The sequence below is a fragment of the Neospora caninum genome, chromosome XII (genome assembly GCF_000208865.1).
Source record: "Neospora caninum Liverpool complete genome, chromosome XII".
NCBI lineage: Eukaryota > Apicomplexa > Conoidasida > Eucoccidiorida > Sarcocystidae > Neospora > Neospora caninum.
Genome location: NC_018398.1, coordinates 481,068 through 496,019, shown reverse-complemented (window position 1 = coordinate 496,019; position 14,952 = coordinate 481,068). Strand labels below are relative to the sequence as shown.

Genomic DNA, 14,952 nt, shown 5'->3' with positions numbered 1-14,952 from the left:
TTTGTAGATAACTACACGTTCGGTTCCCTCTCCAGACAGAGAGTGGCGGCATGCCTCTCGCCCTAGGCTGCGTGGGGTAGAACGGGTCCCCGCACCATGCGAACTGTCGCCATCTACACAACTGTTAGGGCATCCTGTGTATACATGTGTGTATTTGTGGAGCTTGGCGGGGCCGTGTTCCAGGCCTCCGCTTGTCTGCGGGGCTATGATAGAGCAGCATCGGCTCACACCTGGTCTCAACGCACTTTCGGAAATCCTGGCAGACACTACGCCCTGATAACGCCCCTCATATATAGGACGACGGTGATCGTCTTCTTGGCATGTTGGCAACTGAACAGCAGTCGGTTGGTTTTGCGTCGGGGACGCATGGTGGGATTAACGCACACAACGTTGAAACCACACGGGGGCCCTGGACCGTCTTGGCACGGCGTCGATTTTTCTTGCCTGCGCTGGAGGAACCCGTGTACGATAAACGATCCTTCAGGTCCGAGACAGCATGTTGTCCATGCTGAACGGCAATAATGAGGGGCTTTCAGGGAATCCGTTTATTTACGGAAGGAAGCCCTGGGTCTCTCCACCGGGCGCAAGGAGGCAAAAGGTGGAGAGCTTTGCGTAGCAGCGGGATCCCGTTTTCTGCCCAAACCGCGCCACAGTCGAGCATCCGCAACGCTCCAGGTACAAAAATATGCGTAAAGGAATGTGTATTTGCCCGCATATTTTTGCGGAGTCGTCCGTCAGCCAGAGTTTTAAACGCCTCGTTGCCACGGCGGCACTGTTAGCACACTTTTGTGCGGTGGCGGTGGACGCGGTTTTTCTGCTTGCCCTGTGGACAGTTAGGAAGTTGTCCACTTCCCCGTGTTTGGGGGGGGGGGGTTTACAGGGAAACGAAATCTACCAGGACAGTGTTTTCGCGAAACCTGTTCAGTATGCAGCCAGGTGATCATTTTTCTCTGGTTCTCCTCGCCGTCCTGCTTGGCGTTTTTTGGGTCCGTCCGCCCTGCGGATCGGCGCAACCGCTCGTCGCTGCCTCTCCAGCTTTCTGCCAGGCTGATCGTCCCGATTCGCGAAGCGCGGGTCGGACTTGAGAGCTTCGCCAACCGCCTGCGAAACCGCAGGGTGTGTGTTTATATCAATCCCTGGCAACTTGTGTTCCATTTTTGGCGTCGTTTCAGCAAACGTGGCTTCAACTGTCGCGCTTTTCGCGGATTTCTGACGAAAACAAGCTCCTTCGCCACCCTTGACATCAAGTCTACCGCATCACGTTCGTGAGTTCTTTCTCCGGATTTTGTTCCACGCATTCTTGCGCCTCCGGTTCACTGCTCTCTTCGTGCATACTAGGAAGCGCCGAGGCCGTTGCTTGGCAGCAGTGATGTTTTGTCGGGGACTTTAGGCGTTTGGTGTCTCTTTGCATAGTTAGCCAGTCAGCTCCAGTGTTTCTTCACGCCTCGTCCGTGGACGGAGTTTTGATTCCAGGTTTTTCCGCCCCTGATTCCTTCGGGGAGAGACTCTCAGGTGTTTTGTTCGGTACACTGCAACGCGCGTTCGTGGCAGCAACAAGGTGCGTGTTGCGATCCTCTGTTCACGAGCGAGCACTTTCCAGTGGCGAACACGGCACGTATAAGACTTTCCTTCCTTTTGAATGGGGCCTGTCTGTCTCTGAGGCTTCGCCGTCCGCAATCTGTCTCAGTCCCATCTTTTTTTTGCCGGCTGTTGCGTGCAGATCCCAAAGATGGCGACTCCTACGGATCTTGCCGGGCTTCAGCAGTAAGTCACGTTTCTCTCACGCGTTTAGAAGATCCTCAGAAAGCACAACTGCGCTGACCCCGAGAACGTGGAGAACTGTGTTTTTCCGTTACGGGTGTAAGTCGGTCGTTGTTCCCTGCCTCCCTCGTGGCGCGTGGCCGCGTCTCCCGGCTCTTGCTTGATTTATATGCCTTGCGCATTTTTACGGGTTTCCACCGGTCCTTCAAGGGCGAAATCGATCAAATCAATCTCTACTATGCACAGTGTCACACGAGGAATTCAAGAAACCGAAGACGAGGTGGAAAAGATACGACACGGTTGAACGGTTGACTTGTACGTCCTGTCCTCTCTCTACTTCCCTTAGGGCGCTGAACAAGAACGACAAGTTCGACTTGACCCGAACAGACTCCTTCGTTGAAAAGTACGATTGCAGAAAGAAATACCGTATACGTTTCCTGTCGTGCCTGTCCGGTGGGTGTGATTGCGTCTGAACCCTTTGCATATATATATATATATATATATATATTCTTATTTGGACGGACGGATGTGCAGATATTTGCGGTCAGTTCCAGTGAATAGCTATTTGGATACACGCGGGCGTTTGAACCTTCGTACGAATGTGCGCGTATGCACTTGCAGTGTATTCCTTCCTCGCCGCAGAGAGCGGTGCTTCTGTATCATTTACGTTGAAGGTTCTGTTTTTTTGAGCGAACGCAGCTTTTGTATGTCACGTTTTTTCCGAGTGTCCCCATGCAGCGACACAACTCCGAGAGCTGTGTGTCATAGTCATGGATACTTCCGATGTGGAAGCGTTTGTGGCTGACTGTTCACTGCGTTGCGGCGGCGTGCGGGCAACTGAATTGCGATCACCTCTTCTGTGCTTGGACTTGTGTAGAGCGGAAGAACTGCTCAGGCAGCAGCTGCCTGAGAAGCACGAACATGACAAAGAGGCAACGGAGAAGATGGTGGCATTCGATCGTCGCAACTCGGCGATGTCGCTGGACAACGCTAAATAAAAGGAAGAAGGGAGTGCATGGCGACGCACGGGAAGGCGCACGCTAGACGGTTTAGGTTTAGTGTTTATAGACGGCTGCTTTTTAAGGGCTGTTGGGCTGTTCGCCTCCTGAGCGCTGTTCCTGGCGACTCGTGCAGCATGGTTTCATTGGCCTGGACTGCGACAAAGAATCGCGCTTCTCGCCGTGGGGCGTCTTGGCGCACCTCACACACACAGGTCGACACAGAAACGCGGGAAATCTCTGGTCTAGTGTCTGTCTCGGATGCTTCGAGAGGGCCCACTTCGCCACACTTTTACTTGCATGCCATTTTCCCGCATCGTTCACTTTTTTCTCTTCGTGCGCGCCAGGGCCGTGTGCATCTTTTATGTCTGTTCTCTCGCTCCCTTCTAGAATCTCCGATGTCGAAGAGCAGTACCTGAGGGAAAGGAAACCGTGCGGGGTGGAGGCAGAGATGCCGTAGCGCGTGGCTTTTAGAGCCTGTCGCCTCGTCTCACAGGTTCCGTCTGGGTTTTTCCCCCGCTTTCCGGTGCTTTCCGCGCAGGACAGGGCGGGGAAAAGAACCACCACAGACGTGTCAGGAGGCCAGCCCCCGAGAGGGCGTCGAGTGCAAGGCGCACTGCAAGGCGTGGTGTATTCGAGTCCTGCGAAGCGGCGCTCACCATGCTTCGCTGGAAATGACAGTCAAAGCTGTCCCCGTCAGCGTGGGAAGCGCGTTTTCTTCTGTATTGGCGAGGAAGGAACTCCCCTTGTCTTTTTTTGGGTCCACGTGTACAGGTGAAAAGAAACCTGTGAAGACGCATTTAGTCCCACCTTCAGCTTTAAATATGAAGGGAACCAAAAACGCTCTTGAGAGCCCTCGGGAAAACTGCATTCGTCGTGGGAAGAGCTCTACCATGCGAACACACATCACTGTCGCACACTGACACTACTCACAGAGGCACGGTGTAACATTTGCTGGAACTCTGCAATACAGAGCGTGATGGAAAGAAAGCGCGTCTTGATCGGAAAAATTCGCATTGTTCCTTTGAATAAACGAAACTCTCCGATTAGTACTTCCACCGTGAATGCGTTTTCACTGCGATAGGCGTATCTGACGAAAATGAGTCAGCTGCCTACTGACTTGTCCGTCTTCCTTGTGTTCTACACCCTGAGCACGATTCGTAGAGATGACCTGCGGGGGAAGGTGCGACCATAGCACAAGAAAACGCATGATACGCACGCCACTCTGGCCCGCAGTTAGTGCTGTAGAGCGTCACCGAAAAGACATCTGCACTGTCCTGGTTTCTCCCCTGGCGCTCCGTCCTTGTCGGAGTGAGAGTCGAGGAGTTTTCCTCTGAGGGTCGCGTACAGGAGTTGCCTCTCCCCCGGTCAAGCAGCGACGTTGTCGGTGTGTGGTTTTGCGCCGGGCGCACACCGTTCTTTCTGGTTCGATGCTACAGTTCCTCGTTTCTCGGTCGTTTGTTGTGTCTGTCGGAAGAACTAGGGTCCTTCTTTCTTCCGTAGCAGCGCTTTTGGGGAGAGGAACACTCGCAATGAAAACTCGCAAGGGCGTATGGGATCCTTTTCCCGCGCCTCCCCCTGTGCGCTTTGTTTTTGACCGTGTGTGAGGTGAACGCGCTTACAGCTGGTCCACGCAAACAAATTACAGTCAATTATCTTTGAGTTGCACAGATTAACACTTTACCCTAGGAAAACACAAACATGAAGAGCGAAAGGACACAACGTGGAAAAGACACAGTAGCGGACAAACGATAGCGGAGGTACAGCCCTACTAACCACTAGGAGTCAAAAACGCAGCGATCATCGCCACTCCCTGAATAGACGCTTCTTCCCTTGTCTGTGTTTTCCGGGCGACGTCCAGGTCTAGGACTTGCTATATTTGAAAGGCGAGATGTTGAAGAAATTCCCGTCCGGCAAACATTTCCTCAGTCGACGCCATTTTCACCCTCGCGATCTGAAGCATGTCACACCCCTGGCGCGTGAGGGAAGCGCCGTCGCTTTCTGCCGAGAACAAACCCCTCTAGTGGAGACGGCCTCCCGTGTTCACCTTCTTCCCCTTTTTCACATTGTAGAACGGACAGAATTTGCTTCTCAACGTCCTTGCTTTGCCTAGTGTGCAGCGTCTGCCTCTAACACGCAAAACGGGGATCCTACGACCCCCCGTTGAGTGCACGTGAAAACTCTACGCGCTGTAACGCACTTTGCGGTTTGAAACTCTCCCCGGTCCTTCCGAGACTAAAGGTAGCGGAATCATCTTTGAAGCAGGCGCCAGGTGATGTCTCTACAAGGACCATCCAGTTCTCTTGACACTGCTAAAGATCGCGTGGTCGCACCGCGCGCGAGACAGCACAGGAGAATCTTTTGGCAAACCGATTAGACAGCAAAGTGTGCAAACGCGCGTGGCGCAAAGGAGGGCTGATGGCCGGAACCACTGTTCCGCGCGTCACGGGGATAGTGGAGAGACGCGACAAATGCAGCTGTGTCCACGAACATGTTTCCACAGACAGAGATCACGCGGAGGATCGACCTTTCGGTCTTGGGAGAGGCATTCAGAAAGGAAACATGTCAGCGTCAGCTTTGTACAGCCCCCTCCAGTCATGGAGCGCGTATTCGCGCCGATGCAAAGGAGATGAAAAACCAGGCAGGGTCTAAGCCTGTGTGTCAACCGACGAGTTCACGTTATCCGTTTTCGCGATCTACAGCTGCGTTTACGTGCCGTTTCTGAGACCTCAGATTCCTTCGCGAAACCGAAGCTTTGCCAACTCCGAGAGACACGCATGTTTTATGTATAAAGGCAATCATGCAAAAAGCTAACTTCACCTTTTGTACACGGCAGTCCCGACGCGCATGTGCCTTGTCGCCCACAAGTCTTCAAGTGAATACACCGCTGGGCACTTCATGTTCGTGTTCTCCAGAGTTCGTTTCCAGGCGCGTTGCCTCGAAAACACCGCACTACTCAGAATCAGTCAACCGTTGAGTTCCCACAAGCGACAGATGTGGCATTGAAGTCGCTTTTCCTTTCACTCGGGAGAAAAAACTACCCCGCAGTCCTGCTTGTACAAAATTCAAGCTATACAATACACACATGTCGACGCGTGCCTGCAAGTAAAATCAACATCGAACGATCTCACTGTACAAGTTTCTTGGGACTTCACGTCCGTCGGTTCTCTTGAAAAAAAGTTGGCAGTGCTAGCAAAGCGATAAGCCACACGCCTGCAGGTGCCGTGGGTTTTTGACTATGCTTTGCTTTTTTAAAAAAGGAGACTCCTCGCTCGTCTCGCAGGGAGATCATCAGGCCATGCGTTGCAAAAATTTCTCTGCCGCTGGCCTCGTTCATTGAACGCTCTTTCCCACGGTTCGCGTCCGCTTCTCGAGAAGGCCGAAACCCCCTGCATTCCACCTCGCCCTCTAGAAACACGGCTTCTGCTCCCCGCGTTTCGATCCATCTTGATCCGCTTATGCTGTTGCAGGCGAGGCACTCATGTGGTAGAGACCGCCTGGTTTCTTTGTGACAATTTCTGTGCCACACACACACACACAGACGCACATACACGCCACGCAGCTGCAACACCACCCGAGATCACCACGAACAGACACTGAACCTGTCTCGCTCCCCCACATACGCAAACATATATATATATATATATATATAGAGAGAGAGAGAGAGAGAGATAGGAATGCATCCATTTTGGATGTGTGTAGGGTGGAGCGAACGAGGAGCACTAGAAAAAGATAACTTGCGACCTGTGAGTGACACAGAATGTGGATGTTTCTTACGATCTTTCTCGAGGTTGGCGAGTGCCTCAAAGAGCAAGTTGGGCTCGACGATTTCATGCCGACCGCCAGTTTCCTGAACAACGACAGAGAGAGATGCCCAGCAGCGTCTTTTTGCCGCAACTGCAGTTCGCAACGTTGCTGTTTCACAGATGCCCAGGAACTCGATCTACACGGGTCAAAGCAAATCCTACATCTACACGCCTCTACACATCAAAATGCATGTATATTTATTCAGTGTGCATGTTGCATTGCCTTCTTTCTCTTGATATGTTTACACAGATGCCTGCAAGCAGTCTCTGCACTATATATATATATATATAGTTTCCTCTTACTCTCATGAGTTCTTTGACTTTGACAAAGATGTCTTCGCGGGTCATGGCCGCCTGGCCTGGGGCGCTCGCTGCTGCTGAGAGAACCTCCTTGATCGCTTCCGTCGCCCGCTGCGCAATCATGCGCTGCTGGCGAGTTTGCCCAAAGTGGATCTGATCAAAATCAATGCGTCCTGCAGAGGGAAACCGACACGCACACCCAAGTGCACGCCACACAGGAACGCGTGTATACCGGTACAAACGCACACACACGTGTATACCTTTTAGTTATGTATAAGTAGGGTGGAGCAGAGGGGCTGATCTCTCTGTTTTCCAGCGTGGGTCTCTGCATCTTGCCGCCGAGACGAGCAGACGTACCGGGTTTCGCGGTTCCGGCGGCTCTTACCTGTGTAAGGATCGACGAGAGACTGGTAAGTGGCCAAGTTCATGAGTCTCACCGCCTCGATGGCATCCGCCCGCGTCACCTCTTGAGACAGTCGCATCTTTGCGAGAGCCTCGGAAATCCGAATCAGCGACTCGAGCTGTCGAATCGTCGCTGTCGGGTGTCTGTACACAAAGAGGGACACACCTAGAGGCTTGTCGAGAGACGCCAGACGGCGCACGCACCAGTTGCCTCGAAACCTCCCGCCTCCCTGGACGTCCCAGATCCTGGGAGACGCGAAAACACGCGCGATCAAGACCCCAGAGTCTCGCCCTTCCGGCATGTGTCTCCGACACACGCCACGTGAGAACCAACTCAAGGCATCGCGCAACGGGAACTCAAGAGCAAGGAAACTGAGCGTACAAACCGAGCGAAGGCTTCGTGAGACGGGGTGCGTTCAAAGCCTGCGTCTAGACTCGACAGAAGAAACCGCTACGGGGAATGCGAGACGTGTCCGTTTTCCCGCCAGAGGATTTGTTTCAGCCCGCGGAAAGTTCTTACTTGGACGTCACGTCCCGGTGACGCATGCGGAGGTACTCGTCGCGGAGGTGATCGCGCGCCTCCAGAGTCAACCGCGGCGCGCAGCGATAGCGGCAGTACGCAATGTAAAGACCCAAGAAGCCGGCAGGGAGCGGAGGCTTGGTGTCTGCCTGTGCGGCGCTTCCATCGTCCTGCAACGGCGCAGAAAGTCGGGGGAACGGAACTGCAGAAATCTTCCATATCCCTACACCTTTCGTGTCCGTATGCATATCTCGCTCCGCAACCAAAAAACCGTATGCAGGTACACAAGGAACAGGTCGAGATAGAGCCAGGATCGCGAGACGTGCATTCACAGATTGGTGTCGATACTGTATCTCGTGAAACAGACAGTCGCCGGCCCAGAAACGGTTCGCGCCCGTCTATCCACGAGAGCATGAAGCGCTCCCGTGCAGATCGGAAGTTTGGTTTCCAAGTGTGCATCTGCAGGCACGGCGCGCTGTCTTCCTCTCAGGATGTCTCTGTTTCCGCCCCTCGCTTGGGTGTGTTCTTCACTCGGCACGTCCTACTGGCCAGTCGCTCTCTGTGCACCGCGGCGGGCGCAGCTACGAGCGGGTTGGTTCTCCGCGTATTTTTCTGTCGCCTTTGCGACGAAGAAAGCGCTGGACGGCGCGACTGGGACTTACTGTCTCCGCGGTTTTTCTGCTGCCGAAAGACCGGCAGAGGCGATGAGCGAGAAGGCGATCCGTGCGCGGGTCTGCCGTGTCGAGGAGCAGATAGATGAGGTCGAAGCGGGAGAAGAGCGAAGGCGGAAGATTAATGTTTTCAATGACCGCTCGACGGCGGTCATACCTGGAAATAAAGAGGCACAGACAGAAAAGAGACACTGAGAAAGAAGCGAAAGCGGAGCGAGGGCGAGAAGGAGGAGCGAGGGCGAGAAAGAGATCGACTGAAAGACAGAGAGAAACGGAGACGAGTCCGAAAGGAAGAGGGATGGAGCACGAACAGAGAGATACGAAAGAGACTCGACCTCCGGACCGCAACCGCTCCCACGCTTCCCAGACACTCGAGACTCTGAACAGCCCCTGGAGGGCCTACCGAGAGCTGACAGGATTTGCAGAGGCGAGGATCGCCGTCCGAGCATTAAGCGATGCCACGATGCCCGCCTTCGCGACCGTCACTGTCTGCTGTTCCATGACTTCGTGGAGAATGGACCTGAAGCAGCCACGAAAAAAGCGGAAACGGAGAGTGGACAGAAAAACGGGAAGGAAACGGAGAATGGGCTCTTTCTGTAGGTAGATGAAGCGAGGACATATTCGGGATCGGAGCTAGAGGGTATAGGGTATGGTCAGAACGCCCAGACGTCTATGCATCCATGGAAGAAGAGAATCTTCGCATACATTCAAAAATATATACAGAGAGAGTGGTACGTACGCATGTGCATATTTGGAGTGTGGTAATCTTGATTTGAAACTGCGTAGAGACGCCTTCATCTCTGACACCACTGCCTCTCCAACCGTGTATCCTCGGGTGCAAATGCGCAGCTTCCACGGATCTAGACGGAGACATATATACGCACCGTCGCCGAACACCAAACCCAAAACGAACAGTGTGGCACAGATGCATCCAGAGCGGGGTTTATTATTAGTACCTGCCGGCTTCTTCCATTTTGTCGAATTCGTCAATGCAGCAGACGCCGCCATCCGCGAGAACCACGGCGCCGCTTTCCAGGACGAATTCGCGCGTTTCCGGGTCCTTCGAGACGCACACGGTCAAACCGACTGCACTGCTTCCGCGCCCTGAGGTGTACATACACCTGCGTGGAAAGACAGCGCAAGGCACGAGAACCGAAACAAAGCGTCATGACAGAGCAGGCTCTTCCTGCGACCAAAAACAGAGTGCGACTTTCCGCATTCGACCCGCGCTCCTCCTGTCTCGCCCGCTTTCCCTCCCCCCCTTCTTTCCCTCGCCTTCTCTCCCCTCCGGCATTCAGGCGGTGGATCGGCAGGGTTCTGGACTTCTCACCTGGGCGAAATTTTGTGGACGTACTGCAGCAACTGCGACTTGGCAGTTGCGGGGTCACCACAGAGCAGAATGTGGATTTCGTGCCGGGATTTGCTTTTCCCTTTTTCTTGGCCGCGAGTCTCGCCCTCTTCCTCCGCGCACGGCAGCAAATGAGTGCCTCCAACGAGCTGACACAAAATCCCCTTCTTGACGTCTTCGCGACCAAAGAGTGAAGGCGCGAAGGAGCGCACCAGCAGGTCGTACACGTCCTGGGAGAGCCGACACAAATCAGGTTCCAGTCTCCAATTTGTAGAACCAAACGTCGATACACACACTCGTCTCTGGACACGTTTGGTTCTCTCTTGGGTCTCGACATTCACCTCTATCTCTGCCTATAGACCTCTTCTCACCTACCTGCGTTTATCGACAATACGCATACACACACATATATGCATCCCTTTCGTACTCTCTCGAGTTCTCCCTACAGGTACCTGTGTGTGGAATCTCGCCTTGCGTCGCGTGGGAGTTTGGTTGCTTACAGGTCTTTGGCTGATTTCCTTGATTTTTTCCTCGACCTCGGGAGAGAAGTGGAAGTCTTCTCCATCGAGGGGGACGGGCGCGCCTGCGCCTGCGGAGAGGGCGGCCGCGGTCGCGCTCGCGGCGTCGGCGTTGCCGGCCAGGCGTGCTCGCTCCGCAGCGTCTCGGTCCTCTTCTGTCTCCTTTTCCTTCTCGCCGCCCAGGGAGGGGAGGAAGAGCGCGCTGCCCCGCGTCGCCTCCCGAGACTCTTTGCGCGCGTGGATCAGACTCACGAAGGTCCGGAAAACCGCGTGCTGCAGCCGCAGGCGCGGATTCACGCGCAAAGGTGCCGCCTTGAACACGCCTGAAAAGGAGGCGAGACGCAATCGAAAACGGGACACAAAAAATGGCGTCAAATCCAAAAAAAGCCGCACGCGTCACGCAAGTCCTCAAACGCCTTCCCCATGAAGGCACTATACGTGCGCACATGACACACGCATGCATATACAGTTTACAGATACACAGACGCGCCCTTGCACACGGACGAACACATCTACGTTTTCGCGTTTTTATCTACGCGCCGGAGCGCAGCTCTGTCTGGCAGCACTTGAGTGTGAGTGCGTCGAGGCCTTCATGCTCGCGCAGAAATCACGGCGTGAGCGGTTCTCGAACGAAAAGAAGGCGATCCTGGCAACTGTGTGACGGCACCTGTGAGCTCGACGCGGTCGCCTGGATGGCAAGAGTCGACGAGGTCGTCGTAGGCGAAGACGGAGATGGACTGCGGCGTCTCGCCCGGCTGCAGTTTCTCAGGCAGCTCCACGAGTTTGATCAGCTGCTTGGAAGCGAAGGCGCACTGCTCAATCCAGAGTTCGAATGTGTTTGTTCCGCCGCAAGACTGACACTTCTTCGGCTCCAGCGCCTCGCCGTTCACCACGCACTCGTAGACCTCCTGCAGGCATGCCGTGTACTCGTTCACGTCGACGCGTTTCTGACCTGAGAGCGAAAAGGAACACACGACAGCGGAGAGGCAGCGGCCAGAGTGGTAAGGACACGGAGGAAAAAACGGAGAGAAGAGAAACGCGAGACGAGACGCAGAGAGGAGAGAACAGACGCAGGGACTCTAAAGTGGGCCGGAATAGAGATCGTGGCGAAGATGTTGAAAGGCGTTTTGCCGCCGCGGAGACGGAAGCGTACCTTGACACCTGAAAGCGGCCATGGTCATCTCGGGCATCACTTCGCTGGTGCGCACGACAATGCCTTTGAGACACACGAGACGGTCCAAATCGATCGAAGGATCGAGCGACCGCGCCGAGTCCATCAAGGCTGGCGGTTTCGAGAAGAGGCGGAGTCGCGGAGCCTGCAGCGCAAAAAAAAGGTCCTTTCTCCGTTAAACTCGACGCCCCTCACACATGCACACATCCCCCGTTTCATCTCTTTTTCTTTCCTGCCATCACTCTCTGTCTATCCCTGTCGCTTTCCCCCTTCTTTCTCCTTGAACCTGCCGCTCTCTGTGTGTGTCCCAGTCCTTTCCCCGCGGCGCGTGCAAGAAACCGCGTCGGAGCGCACTTGCTGGAGGAGGAGTTCCTCGGCGCCGAGATGGCCCATCGCTCCGTCGTCGTTGAAGCATCCGTGGAGCTCTCGGAGATCTGCGAATTTTCTCCGGAGAATGGCGTCGAAGGCGGCAATCGCGTCTTGCGGCGCATTCACAGCCGCGTCGTACAGCTGCCGGTCGAAAAGAAACAAATGCTGGAGAGAGACGTCAAACGACAGCCCCGCGTGAGAGGAGTGCCCAGCCATGATTGCGGCGCCACGCCTCTCCATATACTGCAGCAGCTTCACCGCGTAGAAACTCTGGCATCCAGAGTCTACATACACTTGGTCATTCGCCAGCGCCGAGATAGCCTTCTCCTCCTCAGACAAGTCCAAAACTGAAAACAGACAGGCCGAGGCATGCGTGTTCGTCGTCAGACGCAGATCTTCCTCTTTGCTTCTCATATCCACGCACGTGCTCGTTTCGCGTTCGTAAGAGGATTCAAGCGTCTCGTGGTTTCGTCCAGTCGCTTTTCGTGCTCAGGCTTGTTCGGTGTTCAATGCTAGGCCGACAAGGCTCCTGTTGACTGCATGGCTTTTACGTGCGCCACATTTCCTAGACTCCCCTCGGCACGGATGCGCCTCCAAAGAATCGCCCCGCACGCCTGCACTCCCACGTGTACAGAGGCAGATACAGGCGAAAGATCTACGCGCACCGACGCAGGCGAAGGAGAACGAGACAGAGATATTCACAGAGATAGAGCGTGAGACAGGTAGATCACAGAAGTAAAACCGCACAGCGAGGCCTCGTCAAAGAAGACAGACTTGCGCACCTACACATATGCCTCTGGAGCCATACAAAAACACAGATACATATACATGTATATATGTATGTTTACAAAGGTTTGACGGGTGTTGAACCGTACTTCCTTCGGTGTCTTCAATGCGGAAGGTTTCGAAGAATTCGTTGAATTTTTTTTCCATGTTGCTGTCGACGACTTCCTTTGGGAGTTCGGGGAGGCGCTGCATGTCGCTGTCTTGCAGCAGAAATTCTCTGCCCATGTCGCCCAAGTCGGCGCGCGCAAAGCGCACGCGGCGAATCGCCAGAGGCGTGCCGCCGTACTCGCTGGCTGAAGACTCGAGGCCGCGGTGAGTCGCCCCGGACAGCTGCGGCCCCTGCTCCGAAAGATTCTGAGAAAAACCTTGCGAGAACGCCTCGCGCTGCGAGGCTGAGCATCAAAGAAAAAGCAGAGACACACAAAAACGGTGCAAAGCCCACTCGCGAACGGCACAGACACACACGGCAGGACACACGCCAGAGAGAAGAGAGACAAAAACATCGATGGAGACCGAGAGCCCAGCCTGTGCCCCCAAAAAGGTGGACGCTCTTCGTAGGCATGCAAGGACCCTGAGGTGCTCAGATGCCGCGCGCACGCGATGCGGGTGGAGACTCAGTGTTGCTCGGCTCTCGACCAGATGCTGGTGCATCTGTGCCTTTCTTTTTTGTCGGAGTCTCTACATGTTCATACCCACATACATACATATGCACACATGTGTATGTATATATGTATATGTATGTATGTATATGCATGTTTATGTATGTGTATGTATGTATGCATGTATGTATGCATGTATGTATGTGTATGTATGCATGTATGCACGTTTATGTATGTGTATGTATGTATGCATGTATGTATGTATGCATATGTATGTATGTATGTATGTATGTATGTATGTATGTATGTATGTATGTGTATGCATGTATGTATGTATGCATGTATGTATGCATGTATGTATGTATGTATGCATGTATGCATGAAGATGCATATCAGTGGCTACGTGGAGAGAGAGGACGATTGCTCCGCCTCTCTCAGATGCATAGAAAAAAGGCCATGTGGACTTCTGACCCTCGTGCGCAGACGCACATACATACACGTCATAAGCATATCCCAATACGTATCTATATCGAGCACACGAAGCTTCTGCGCCCGTGTGCGCATAGAGAGAGAGGAAGTGAAGCATATGAACATGCACATATGAAGTGTATATGAGGGGTTATGTACAGATATAATTGAGAAGTGGGAAATGTGTGGTTACCTGGGCGTCGTCTTCTGGACAGTGGAGATCTTTGGAAAGCGTCTTCATCGGGGTTTTGTGTTCCGAGTTGATCGGTTTCCATGTTTTCCCTTCCTCCTTGGCTTTCCATTCCTGGGAAATGGCCACGGTTGCCTCTCCTTTCGTCTCCGCCCTCAGTCTGGGCAGCGTATCCGCGGAGAGGCGTCACCTCGTCTTGCATTTCTTCCATCTCCTCTGCATCCAAGTCGCGGCTTTCTGGCGCGCCAGCGACTCGCGAGCGGAGAGGAGAAGACATCGTGCCCGAAGCAAAAGGAAGACGAGAAAAAAGGGAGATCAAGAGAGAGAGGCTGGTGAAGAGAAGAGGAGAGAAAGGGAGGAGAGAAAGAGGAAGGGGGGACAAAGAGGAGAGTGGAAACGCGAGAAAGGATCGTGGACTTTGGATAGGGGAGACGAGACAGGGAGACGCAGAGGGGAGTGGAAGGAGAGAGACAGAGGGGGAGAAGAGCGGCTTTGTGATGAGGGAGAGTTTTGGCGAGGCAGATGAAGAAAAAGCAAAACCGTGTGGACACAGGAGCCGAAGAGAGAGTCGAGGGAGAGGGTTGGAAAAGACCGGGGTGGAGGCCGTCGAAACAGGTGTGCGTTTCCCCGGCCCTGTGAAAGTTTTTTTCGCGCTTTCTCTTTGCGTGGAGAGAAATCAGTTCAGTTATCGCGTGCACACCTTGAAAACAGAGCTTTTGCAGAGAAACAAAAGACGCACTCTCGTTGAAACGCATGTGTACATACACTGTACACCCCGAGATCTTAGAGAGACACGACGGGAGAGAGACAGGCGAGCATCGCGTTGTCGCCGACAAGAATTTTTTCTGAGCACGACTGGAGACAGGGAGAAAGTCCACAGTTTTCCCCATACAGAACATGCAAAGTACGCGACGGTCCTTCTTTTCCTTCTTCTTCCGGAAACTCGCGATTTCTGCACATCGAAGCGAAGACCCGGGGGGGCGAAGCACACAAAATACGGGAGGGGGGGGGGGGTTGGAGGGTAAACACGATGACAGCTGGTCTG

At 53.9% G+C, this 14,952-nt stretch overlaps 2 protein-coding genes across 2 annotated transcripts; one reads left to right on the top strand and one right to left on the bottom strand.

Annotated features, from left to right (window-relative positions):
* Nucleotides 1-1,729: 1,729 nt before the first annotated feature.
* On the top strand, nucleotides 1,730-2,759 carry NCLIV_060920 (conserved hypothetical protein; the record flags this gene model as incomplete). The annotated part of the gene is made up of 3 exons (XM_003885645.1): nucleotides 1,730-1,764; nucleotides 2,108-2,164; nucleotides 2,639-2,759. The coding sequence occupies 3 exons, from the start codon at nucleotides 1,730-1,732 to the stop codon at nucleotides 2,757-2,759; spliced, it is 213 nt and encodes a 70-aa protein (XP_003885694.1).
* A 3,456-nt stretch (nucleotides 2,760-6,215) lies between these two features.
* On the bottom strand, nucleotides 6,216-14,184 carry NCLIV_060910 (putative DNA replication licensing factor; the record flags this gene model as incomplete). The annotated part of the gene is made up of 15 exons (XM_003885644.1): nucleotides 6,216-6,277; nucleotides 6,537-6,609; nucleotides 6,869-7,038; nucleotides 7,251-7,411; nucleotides 7,788-7,957; nucleotides 8,450-8,615; nucleotides 8,862-8,978; nucleotides 9,415-9,579; nucleotides 9,789-10,036; nucleotides 10,307-10,647; nucleotides 10,992-11,276; nucleotides 11,478-11,640; nucleotides 11,850-12,211; nucleotides 12,740-13,042; nucleotides 13,911-14,184. 15 exons carry the CDS (start codon nucleotides 14,182-14,184, stop codon nucleotides 6,216-6,218), a joined length of 3,060 nt encoding a protein of 1,019 aa, XP_003885693.1.
* Nucleotides 14,185-14,952: the final 768 nt, after the last annotated feature.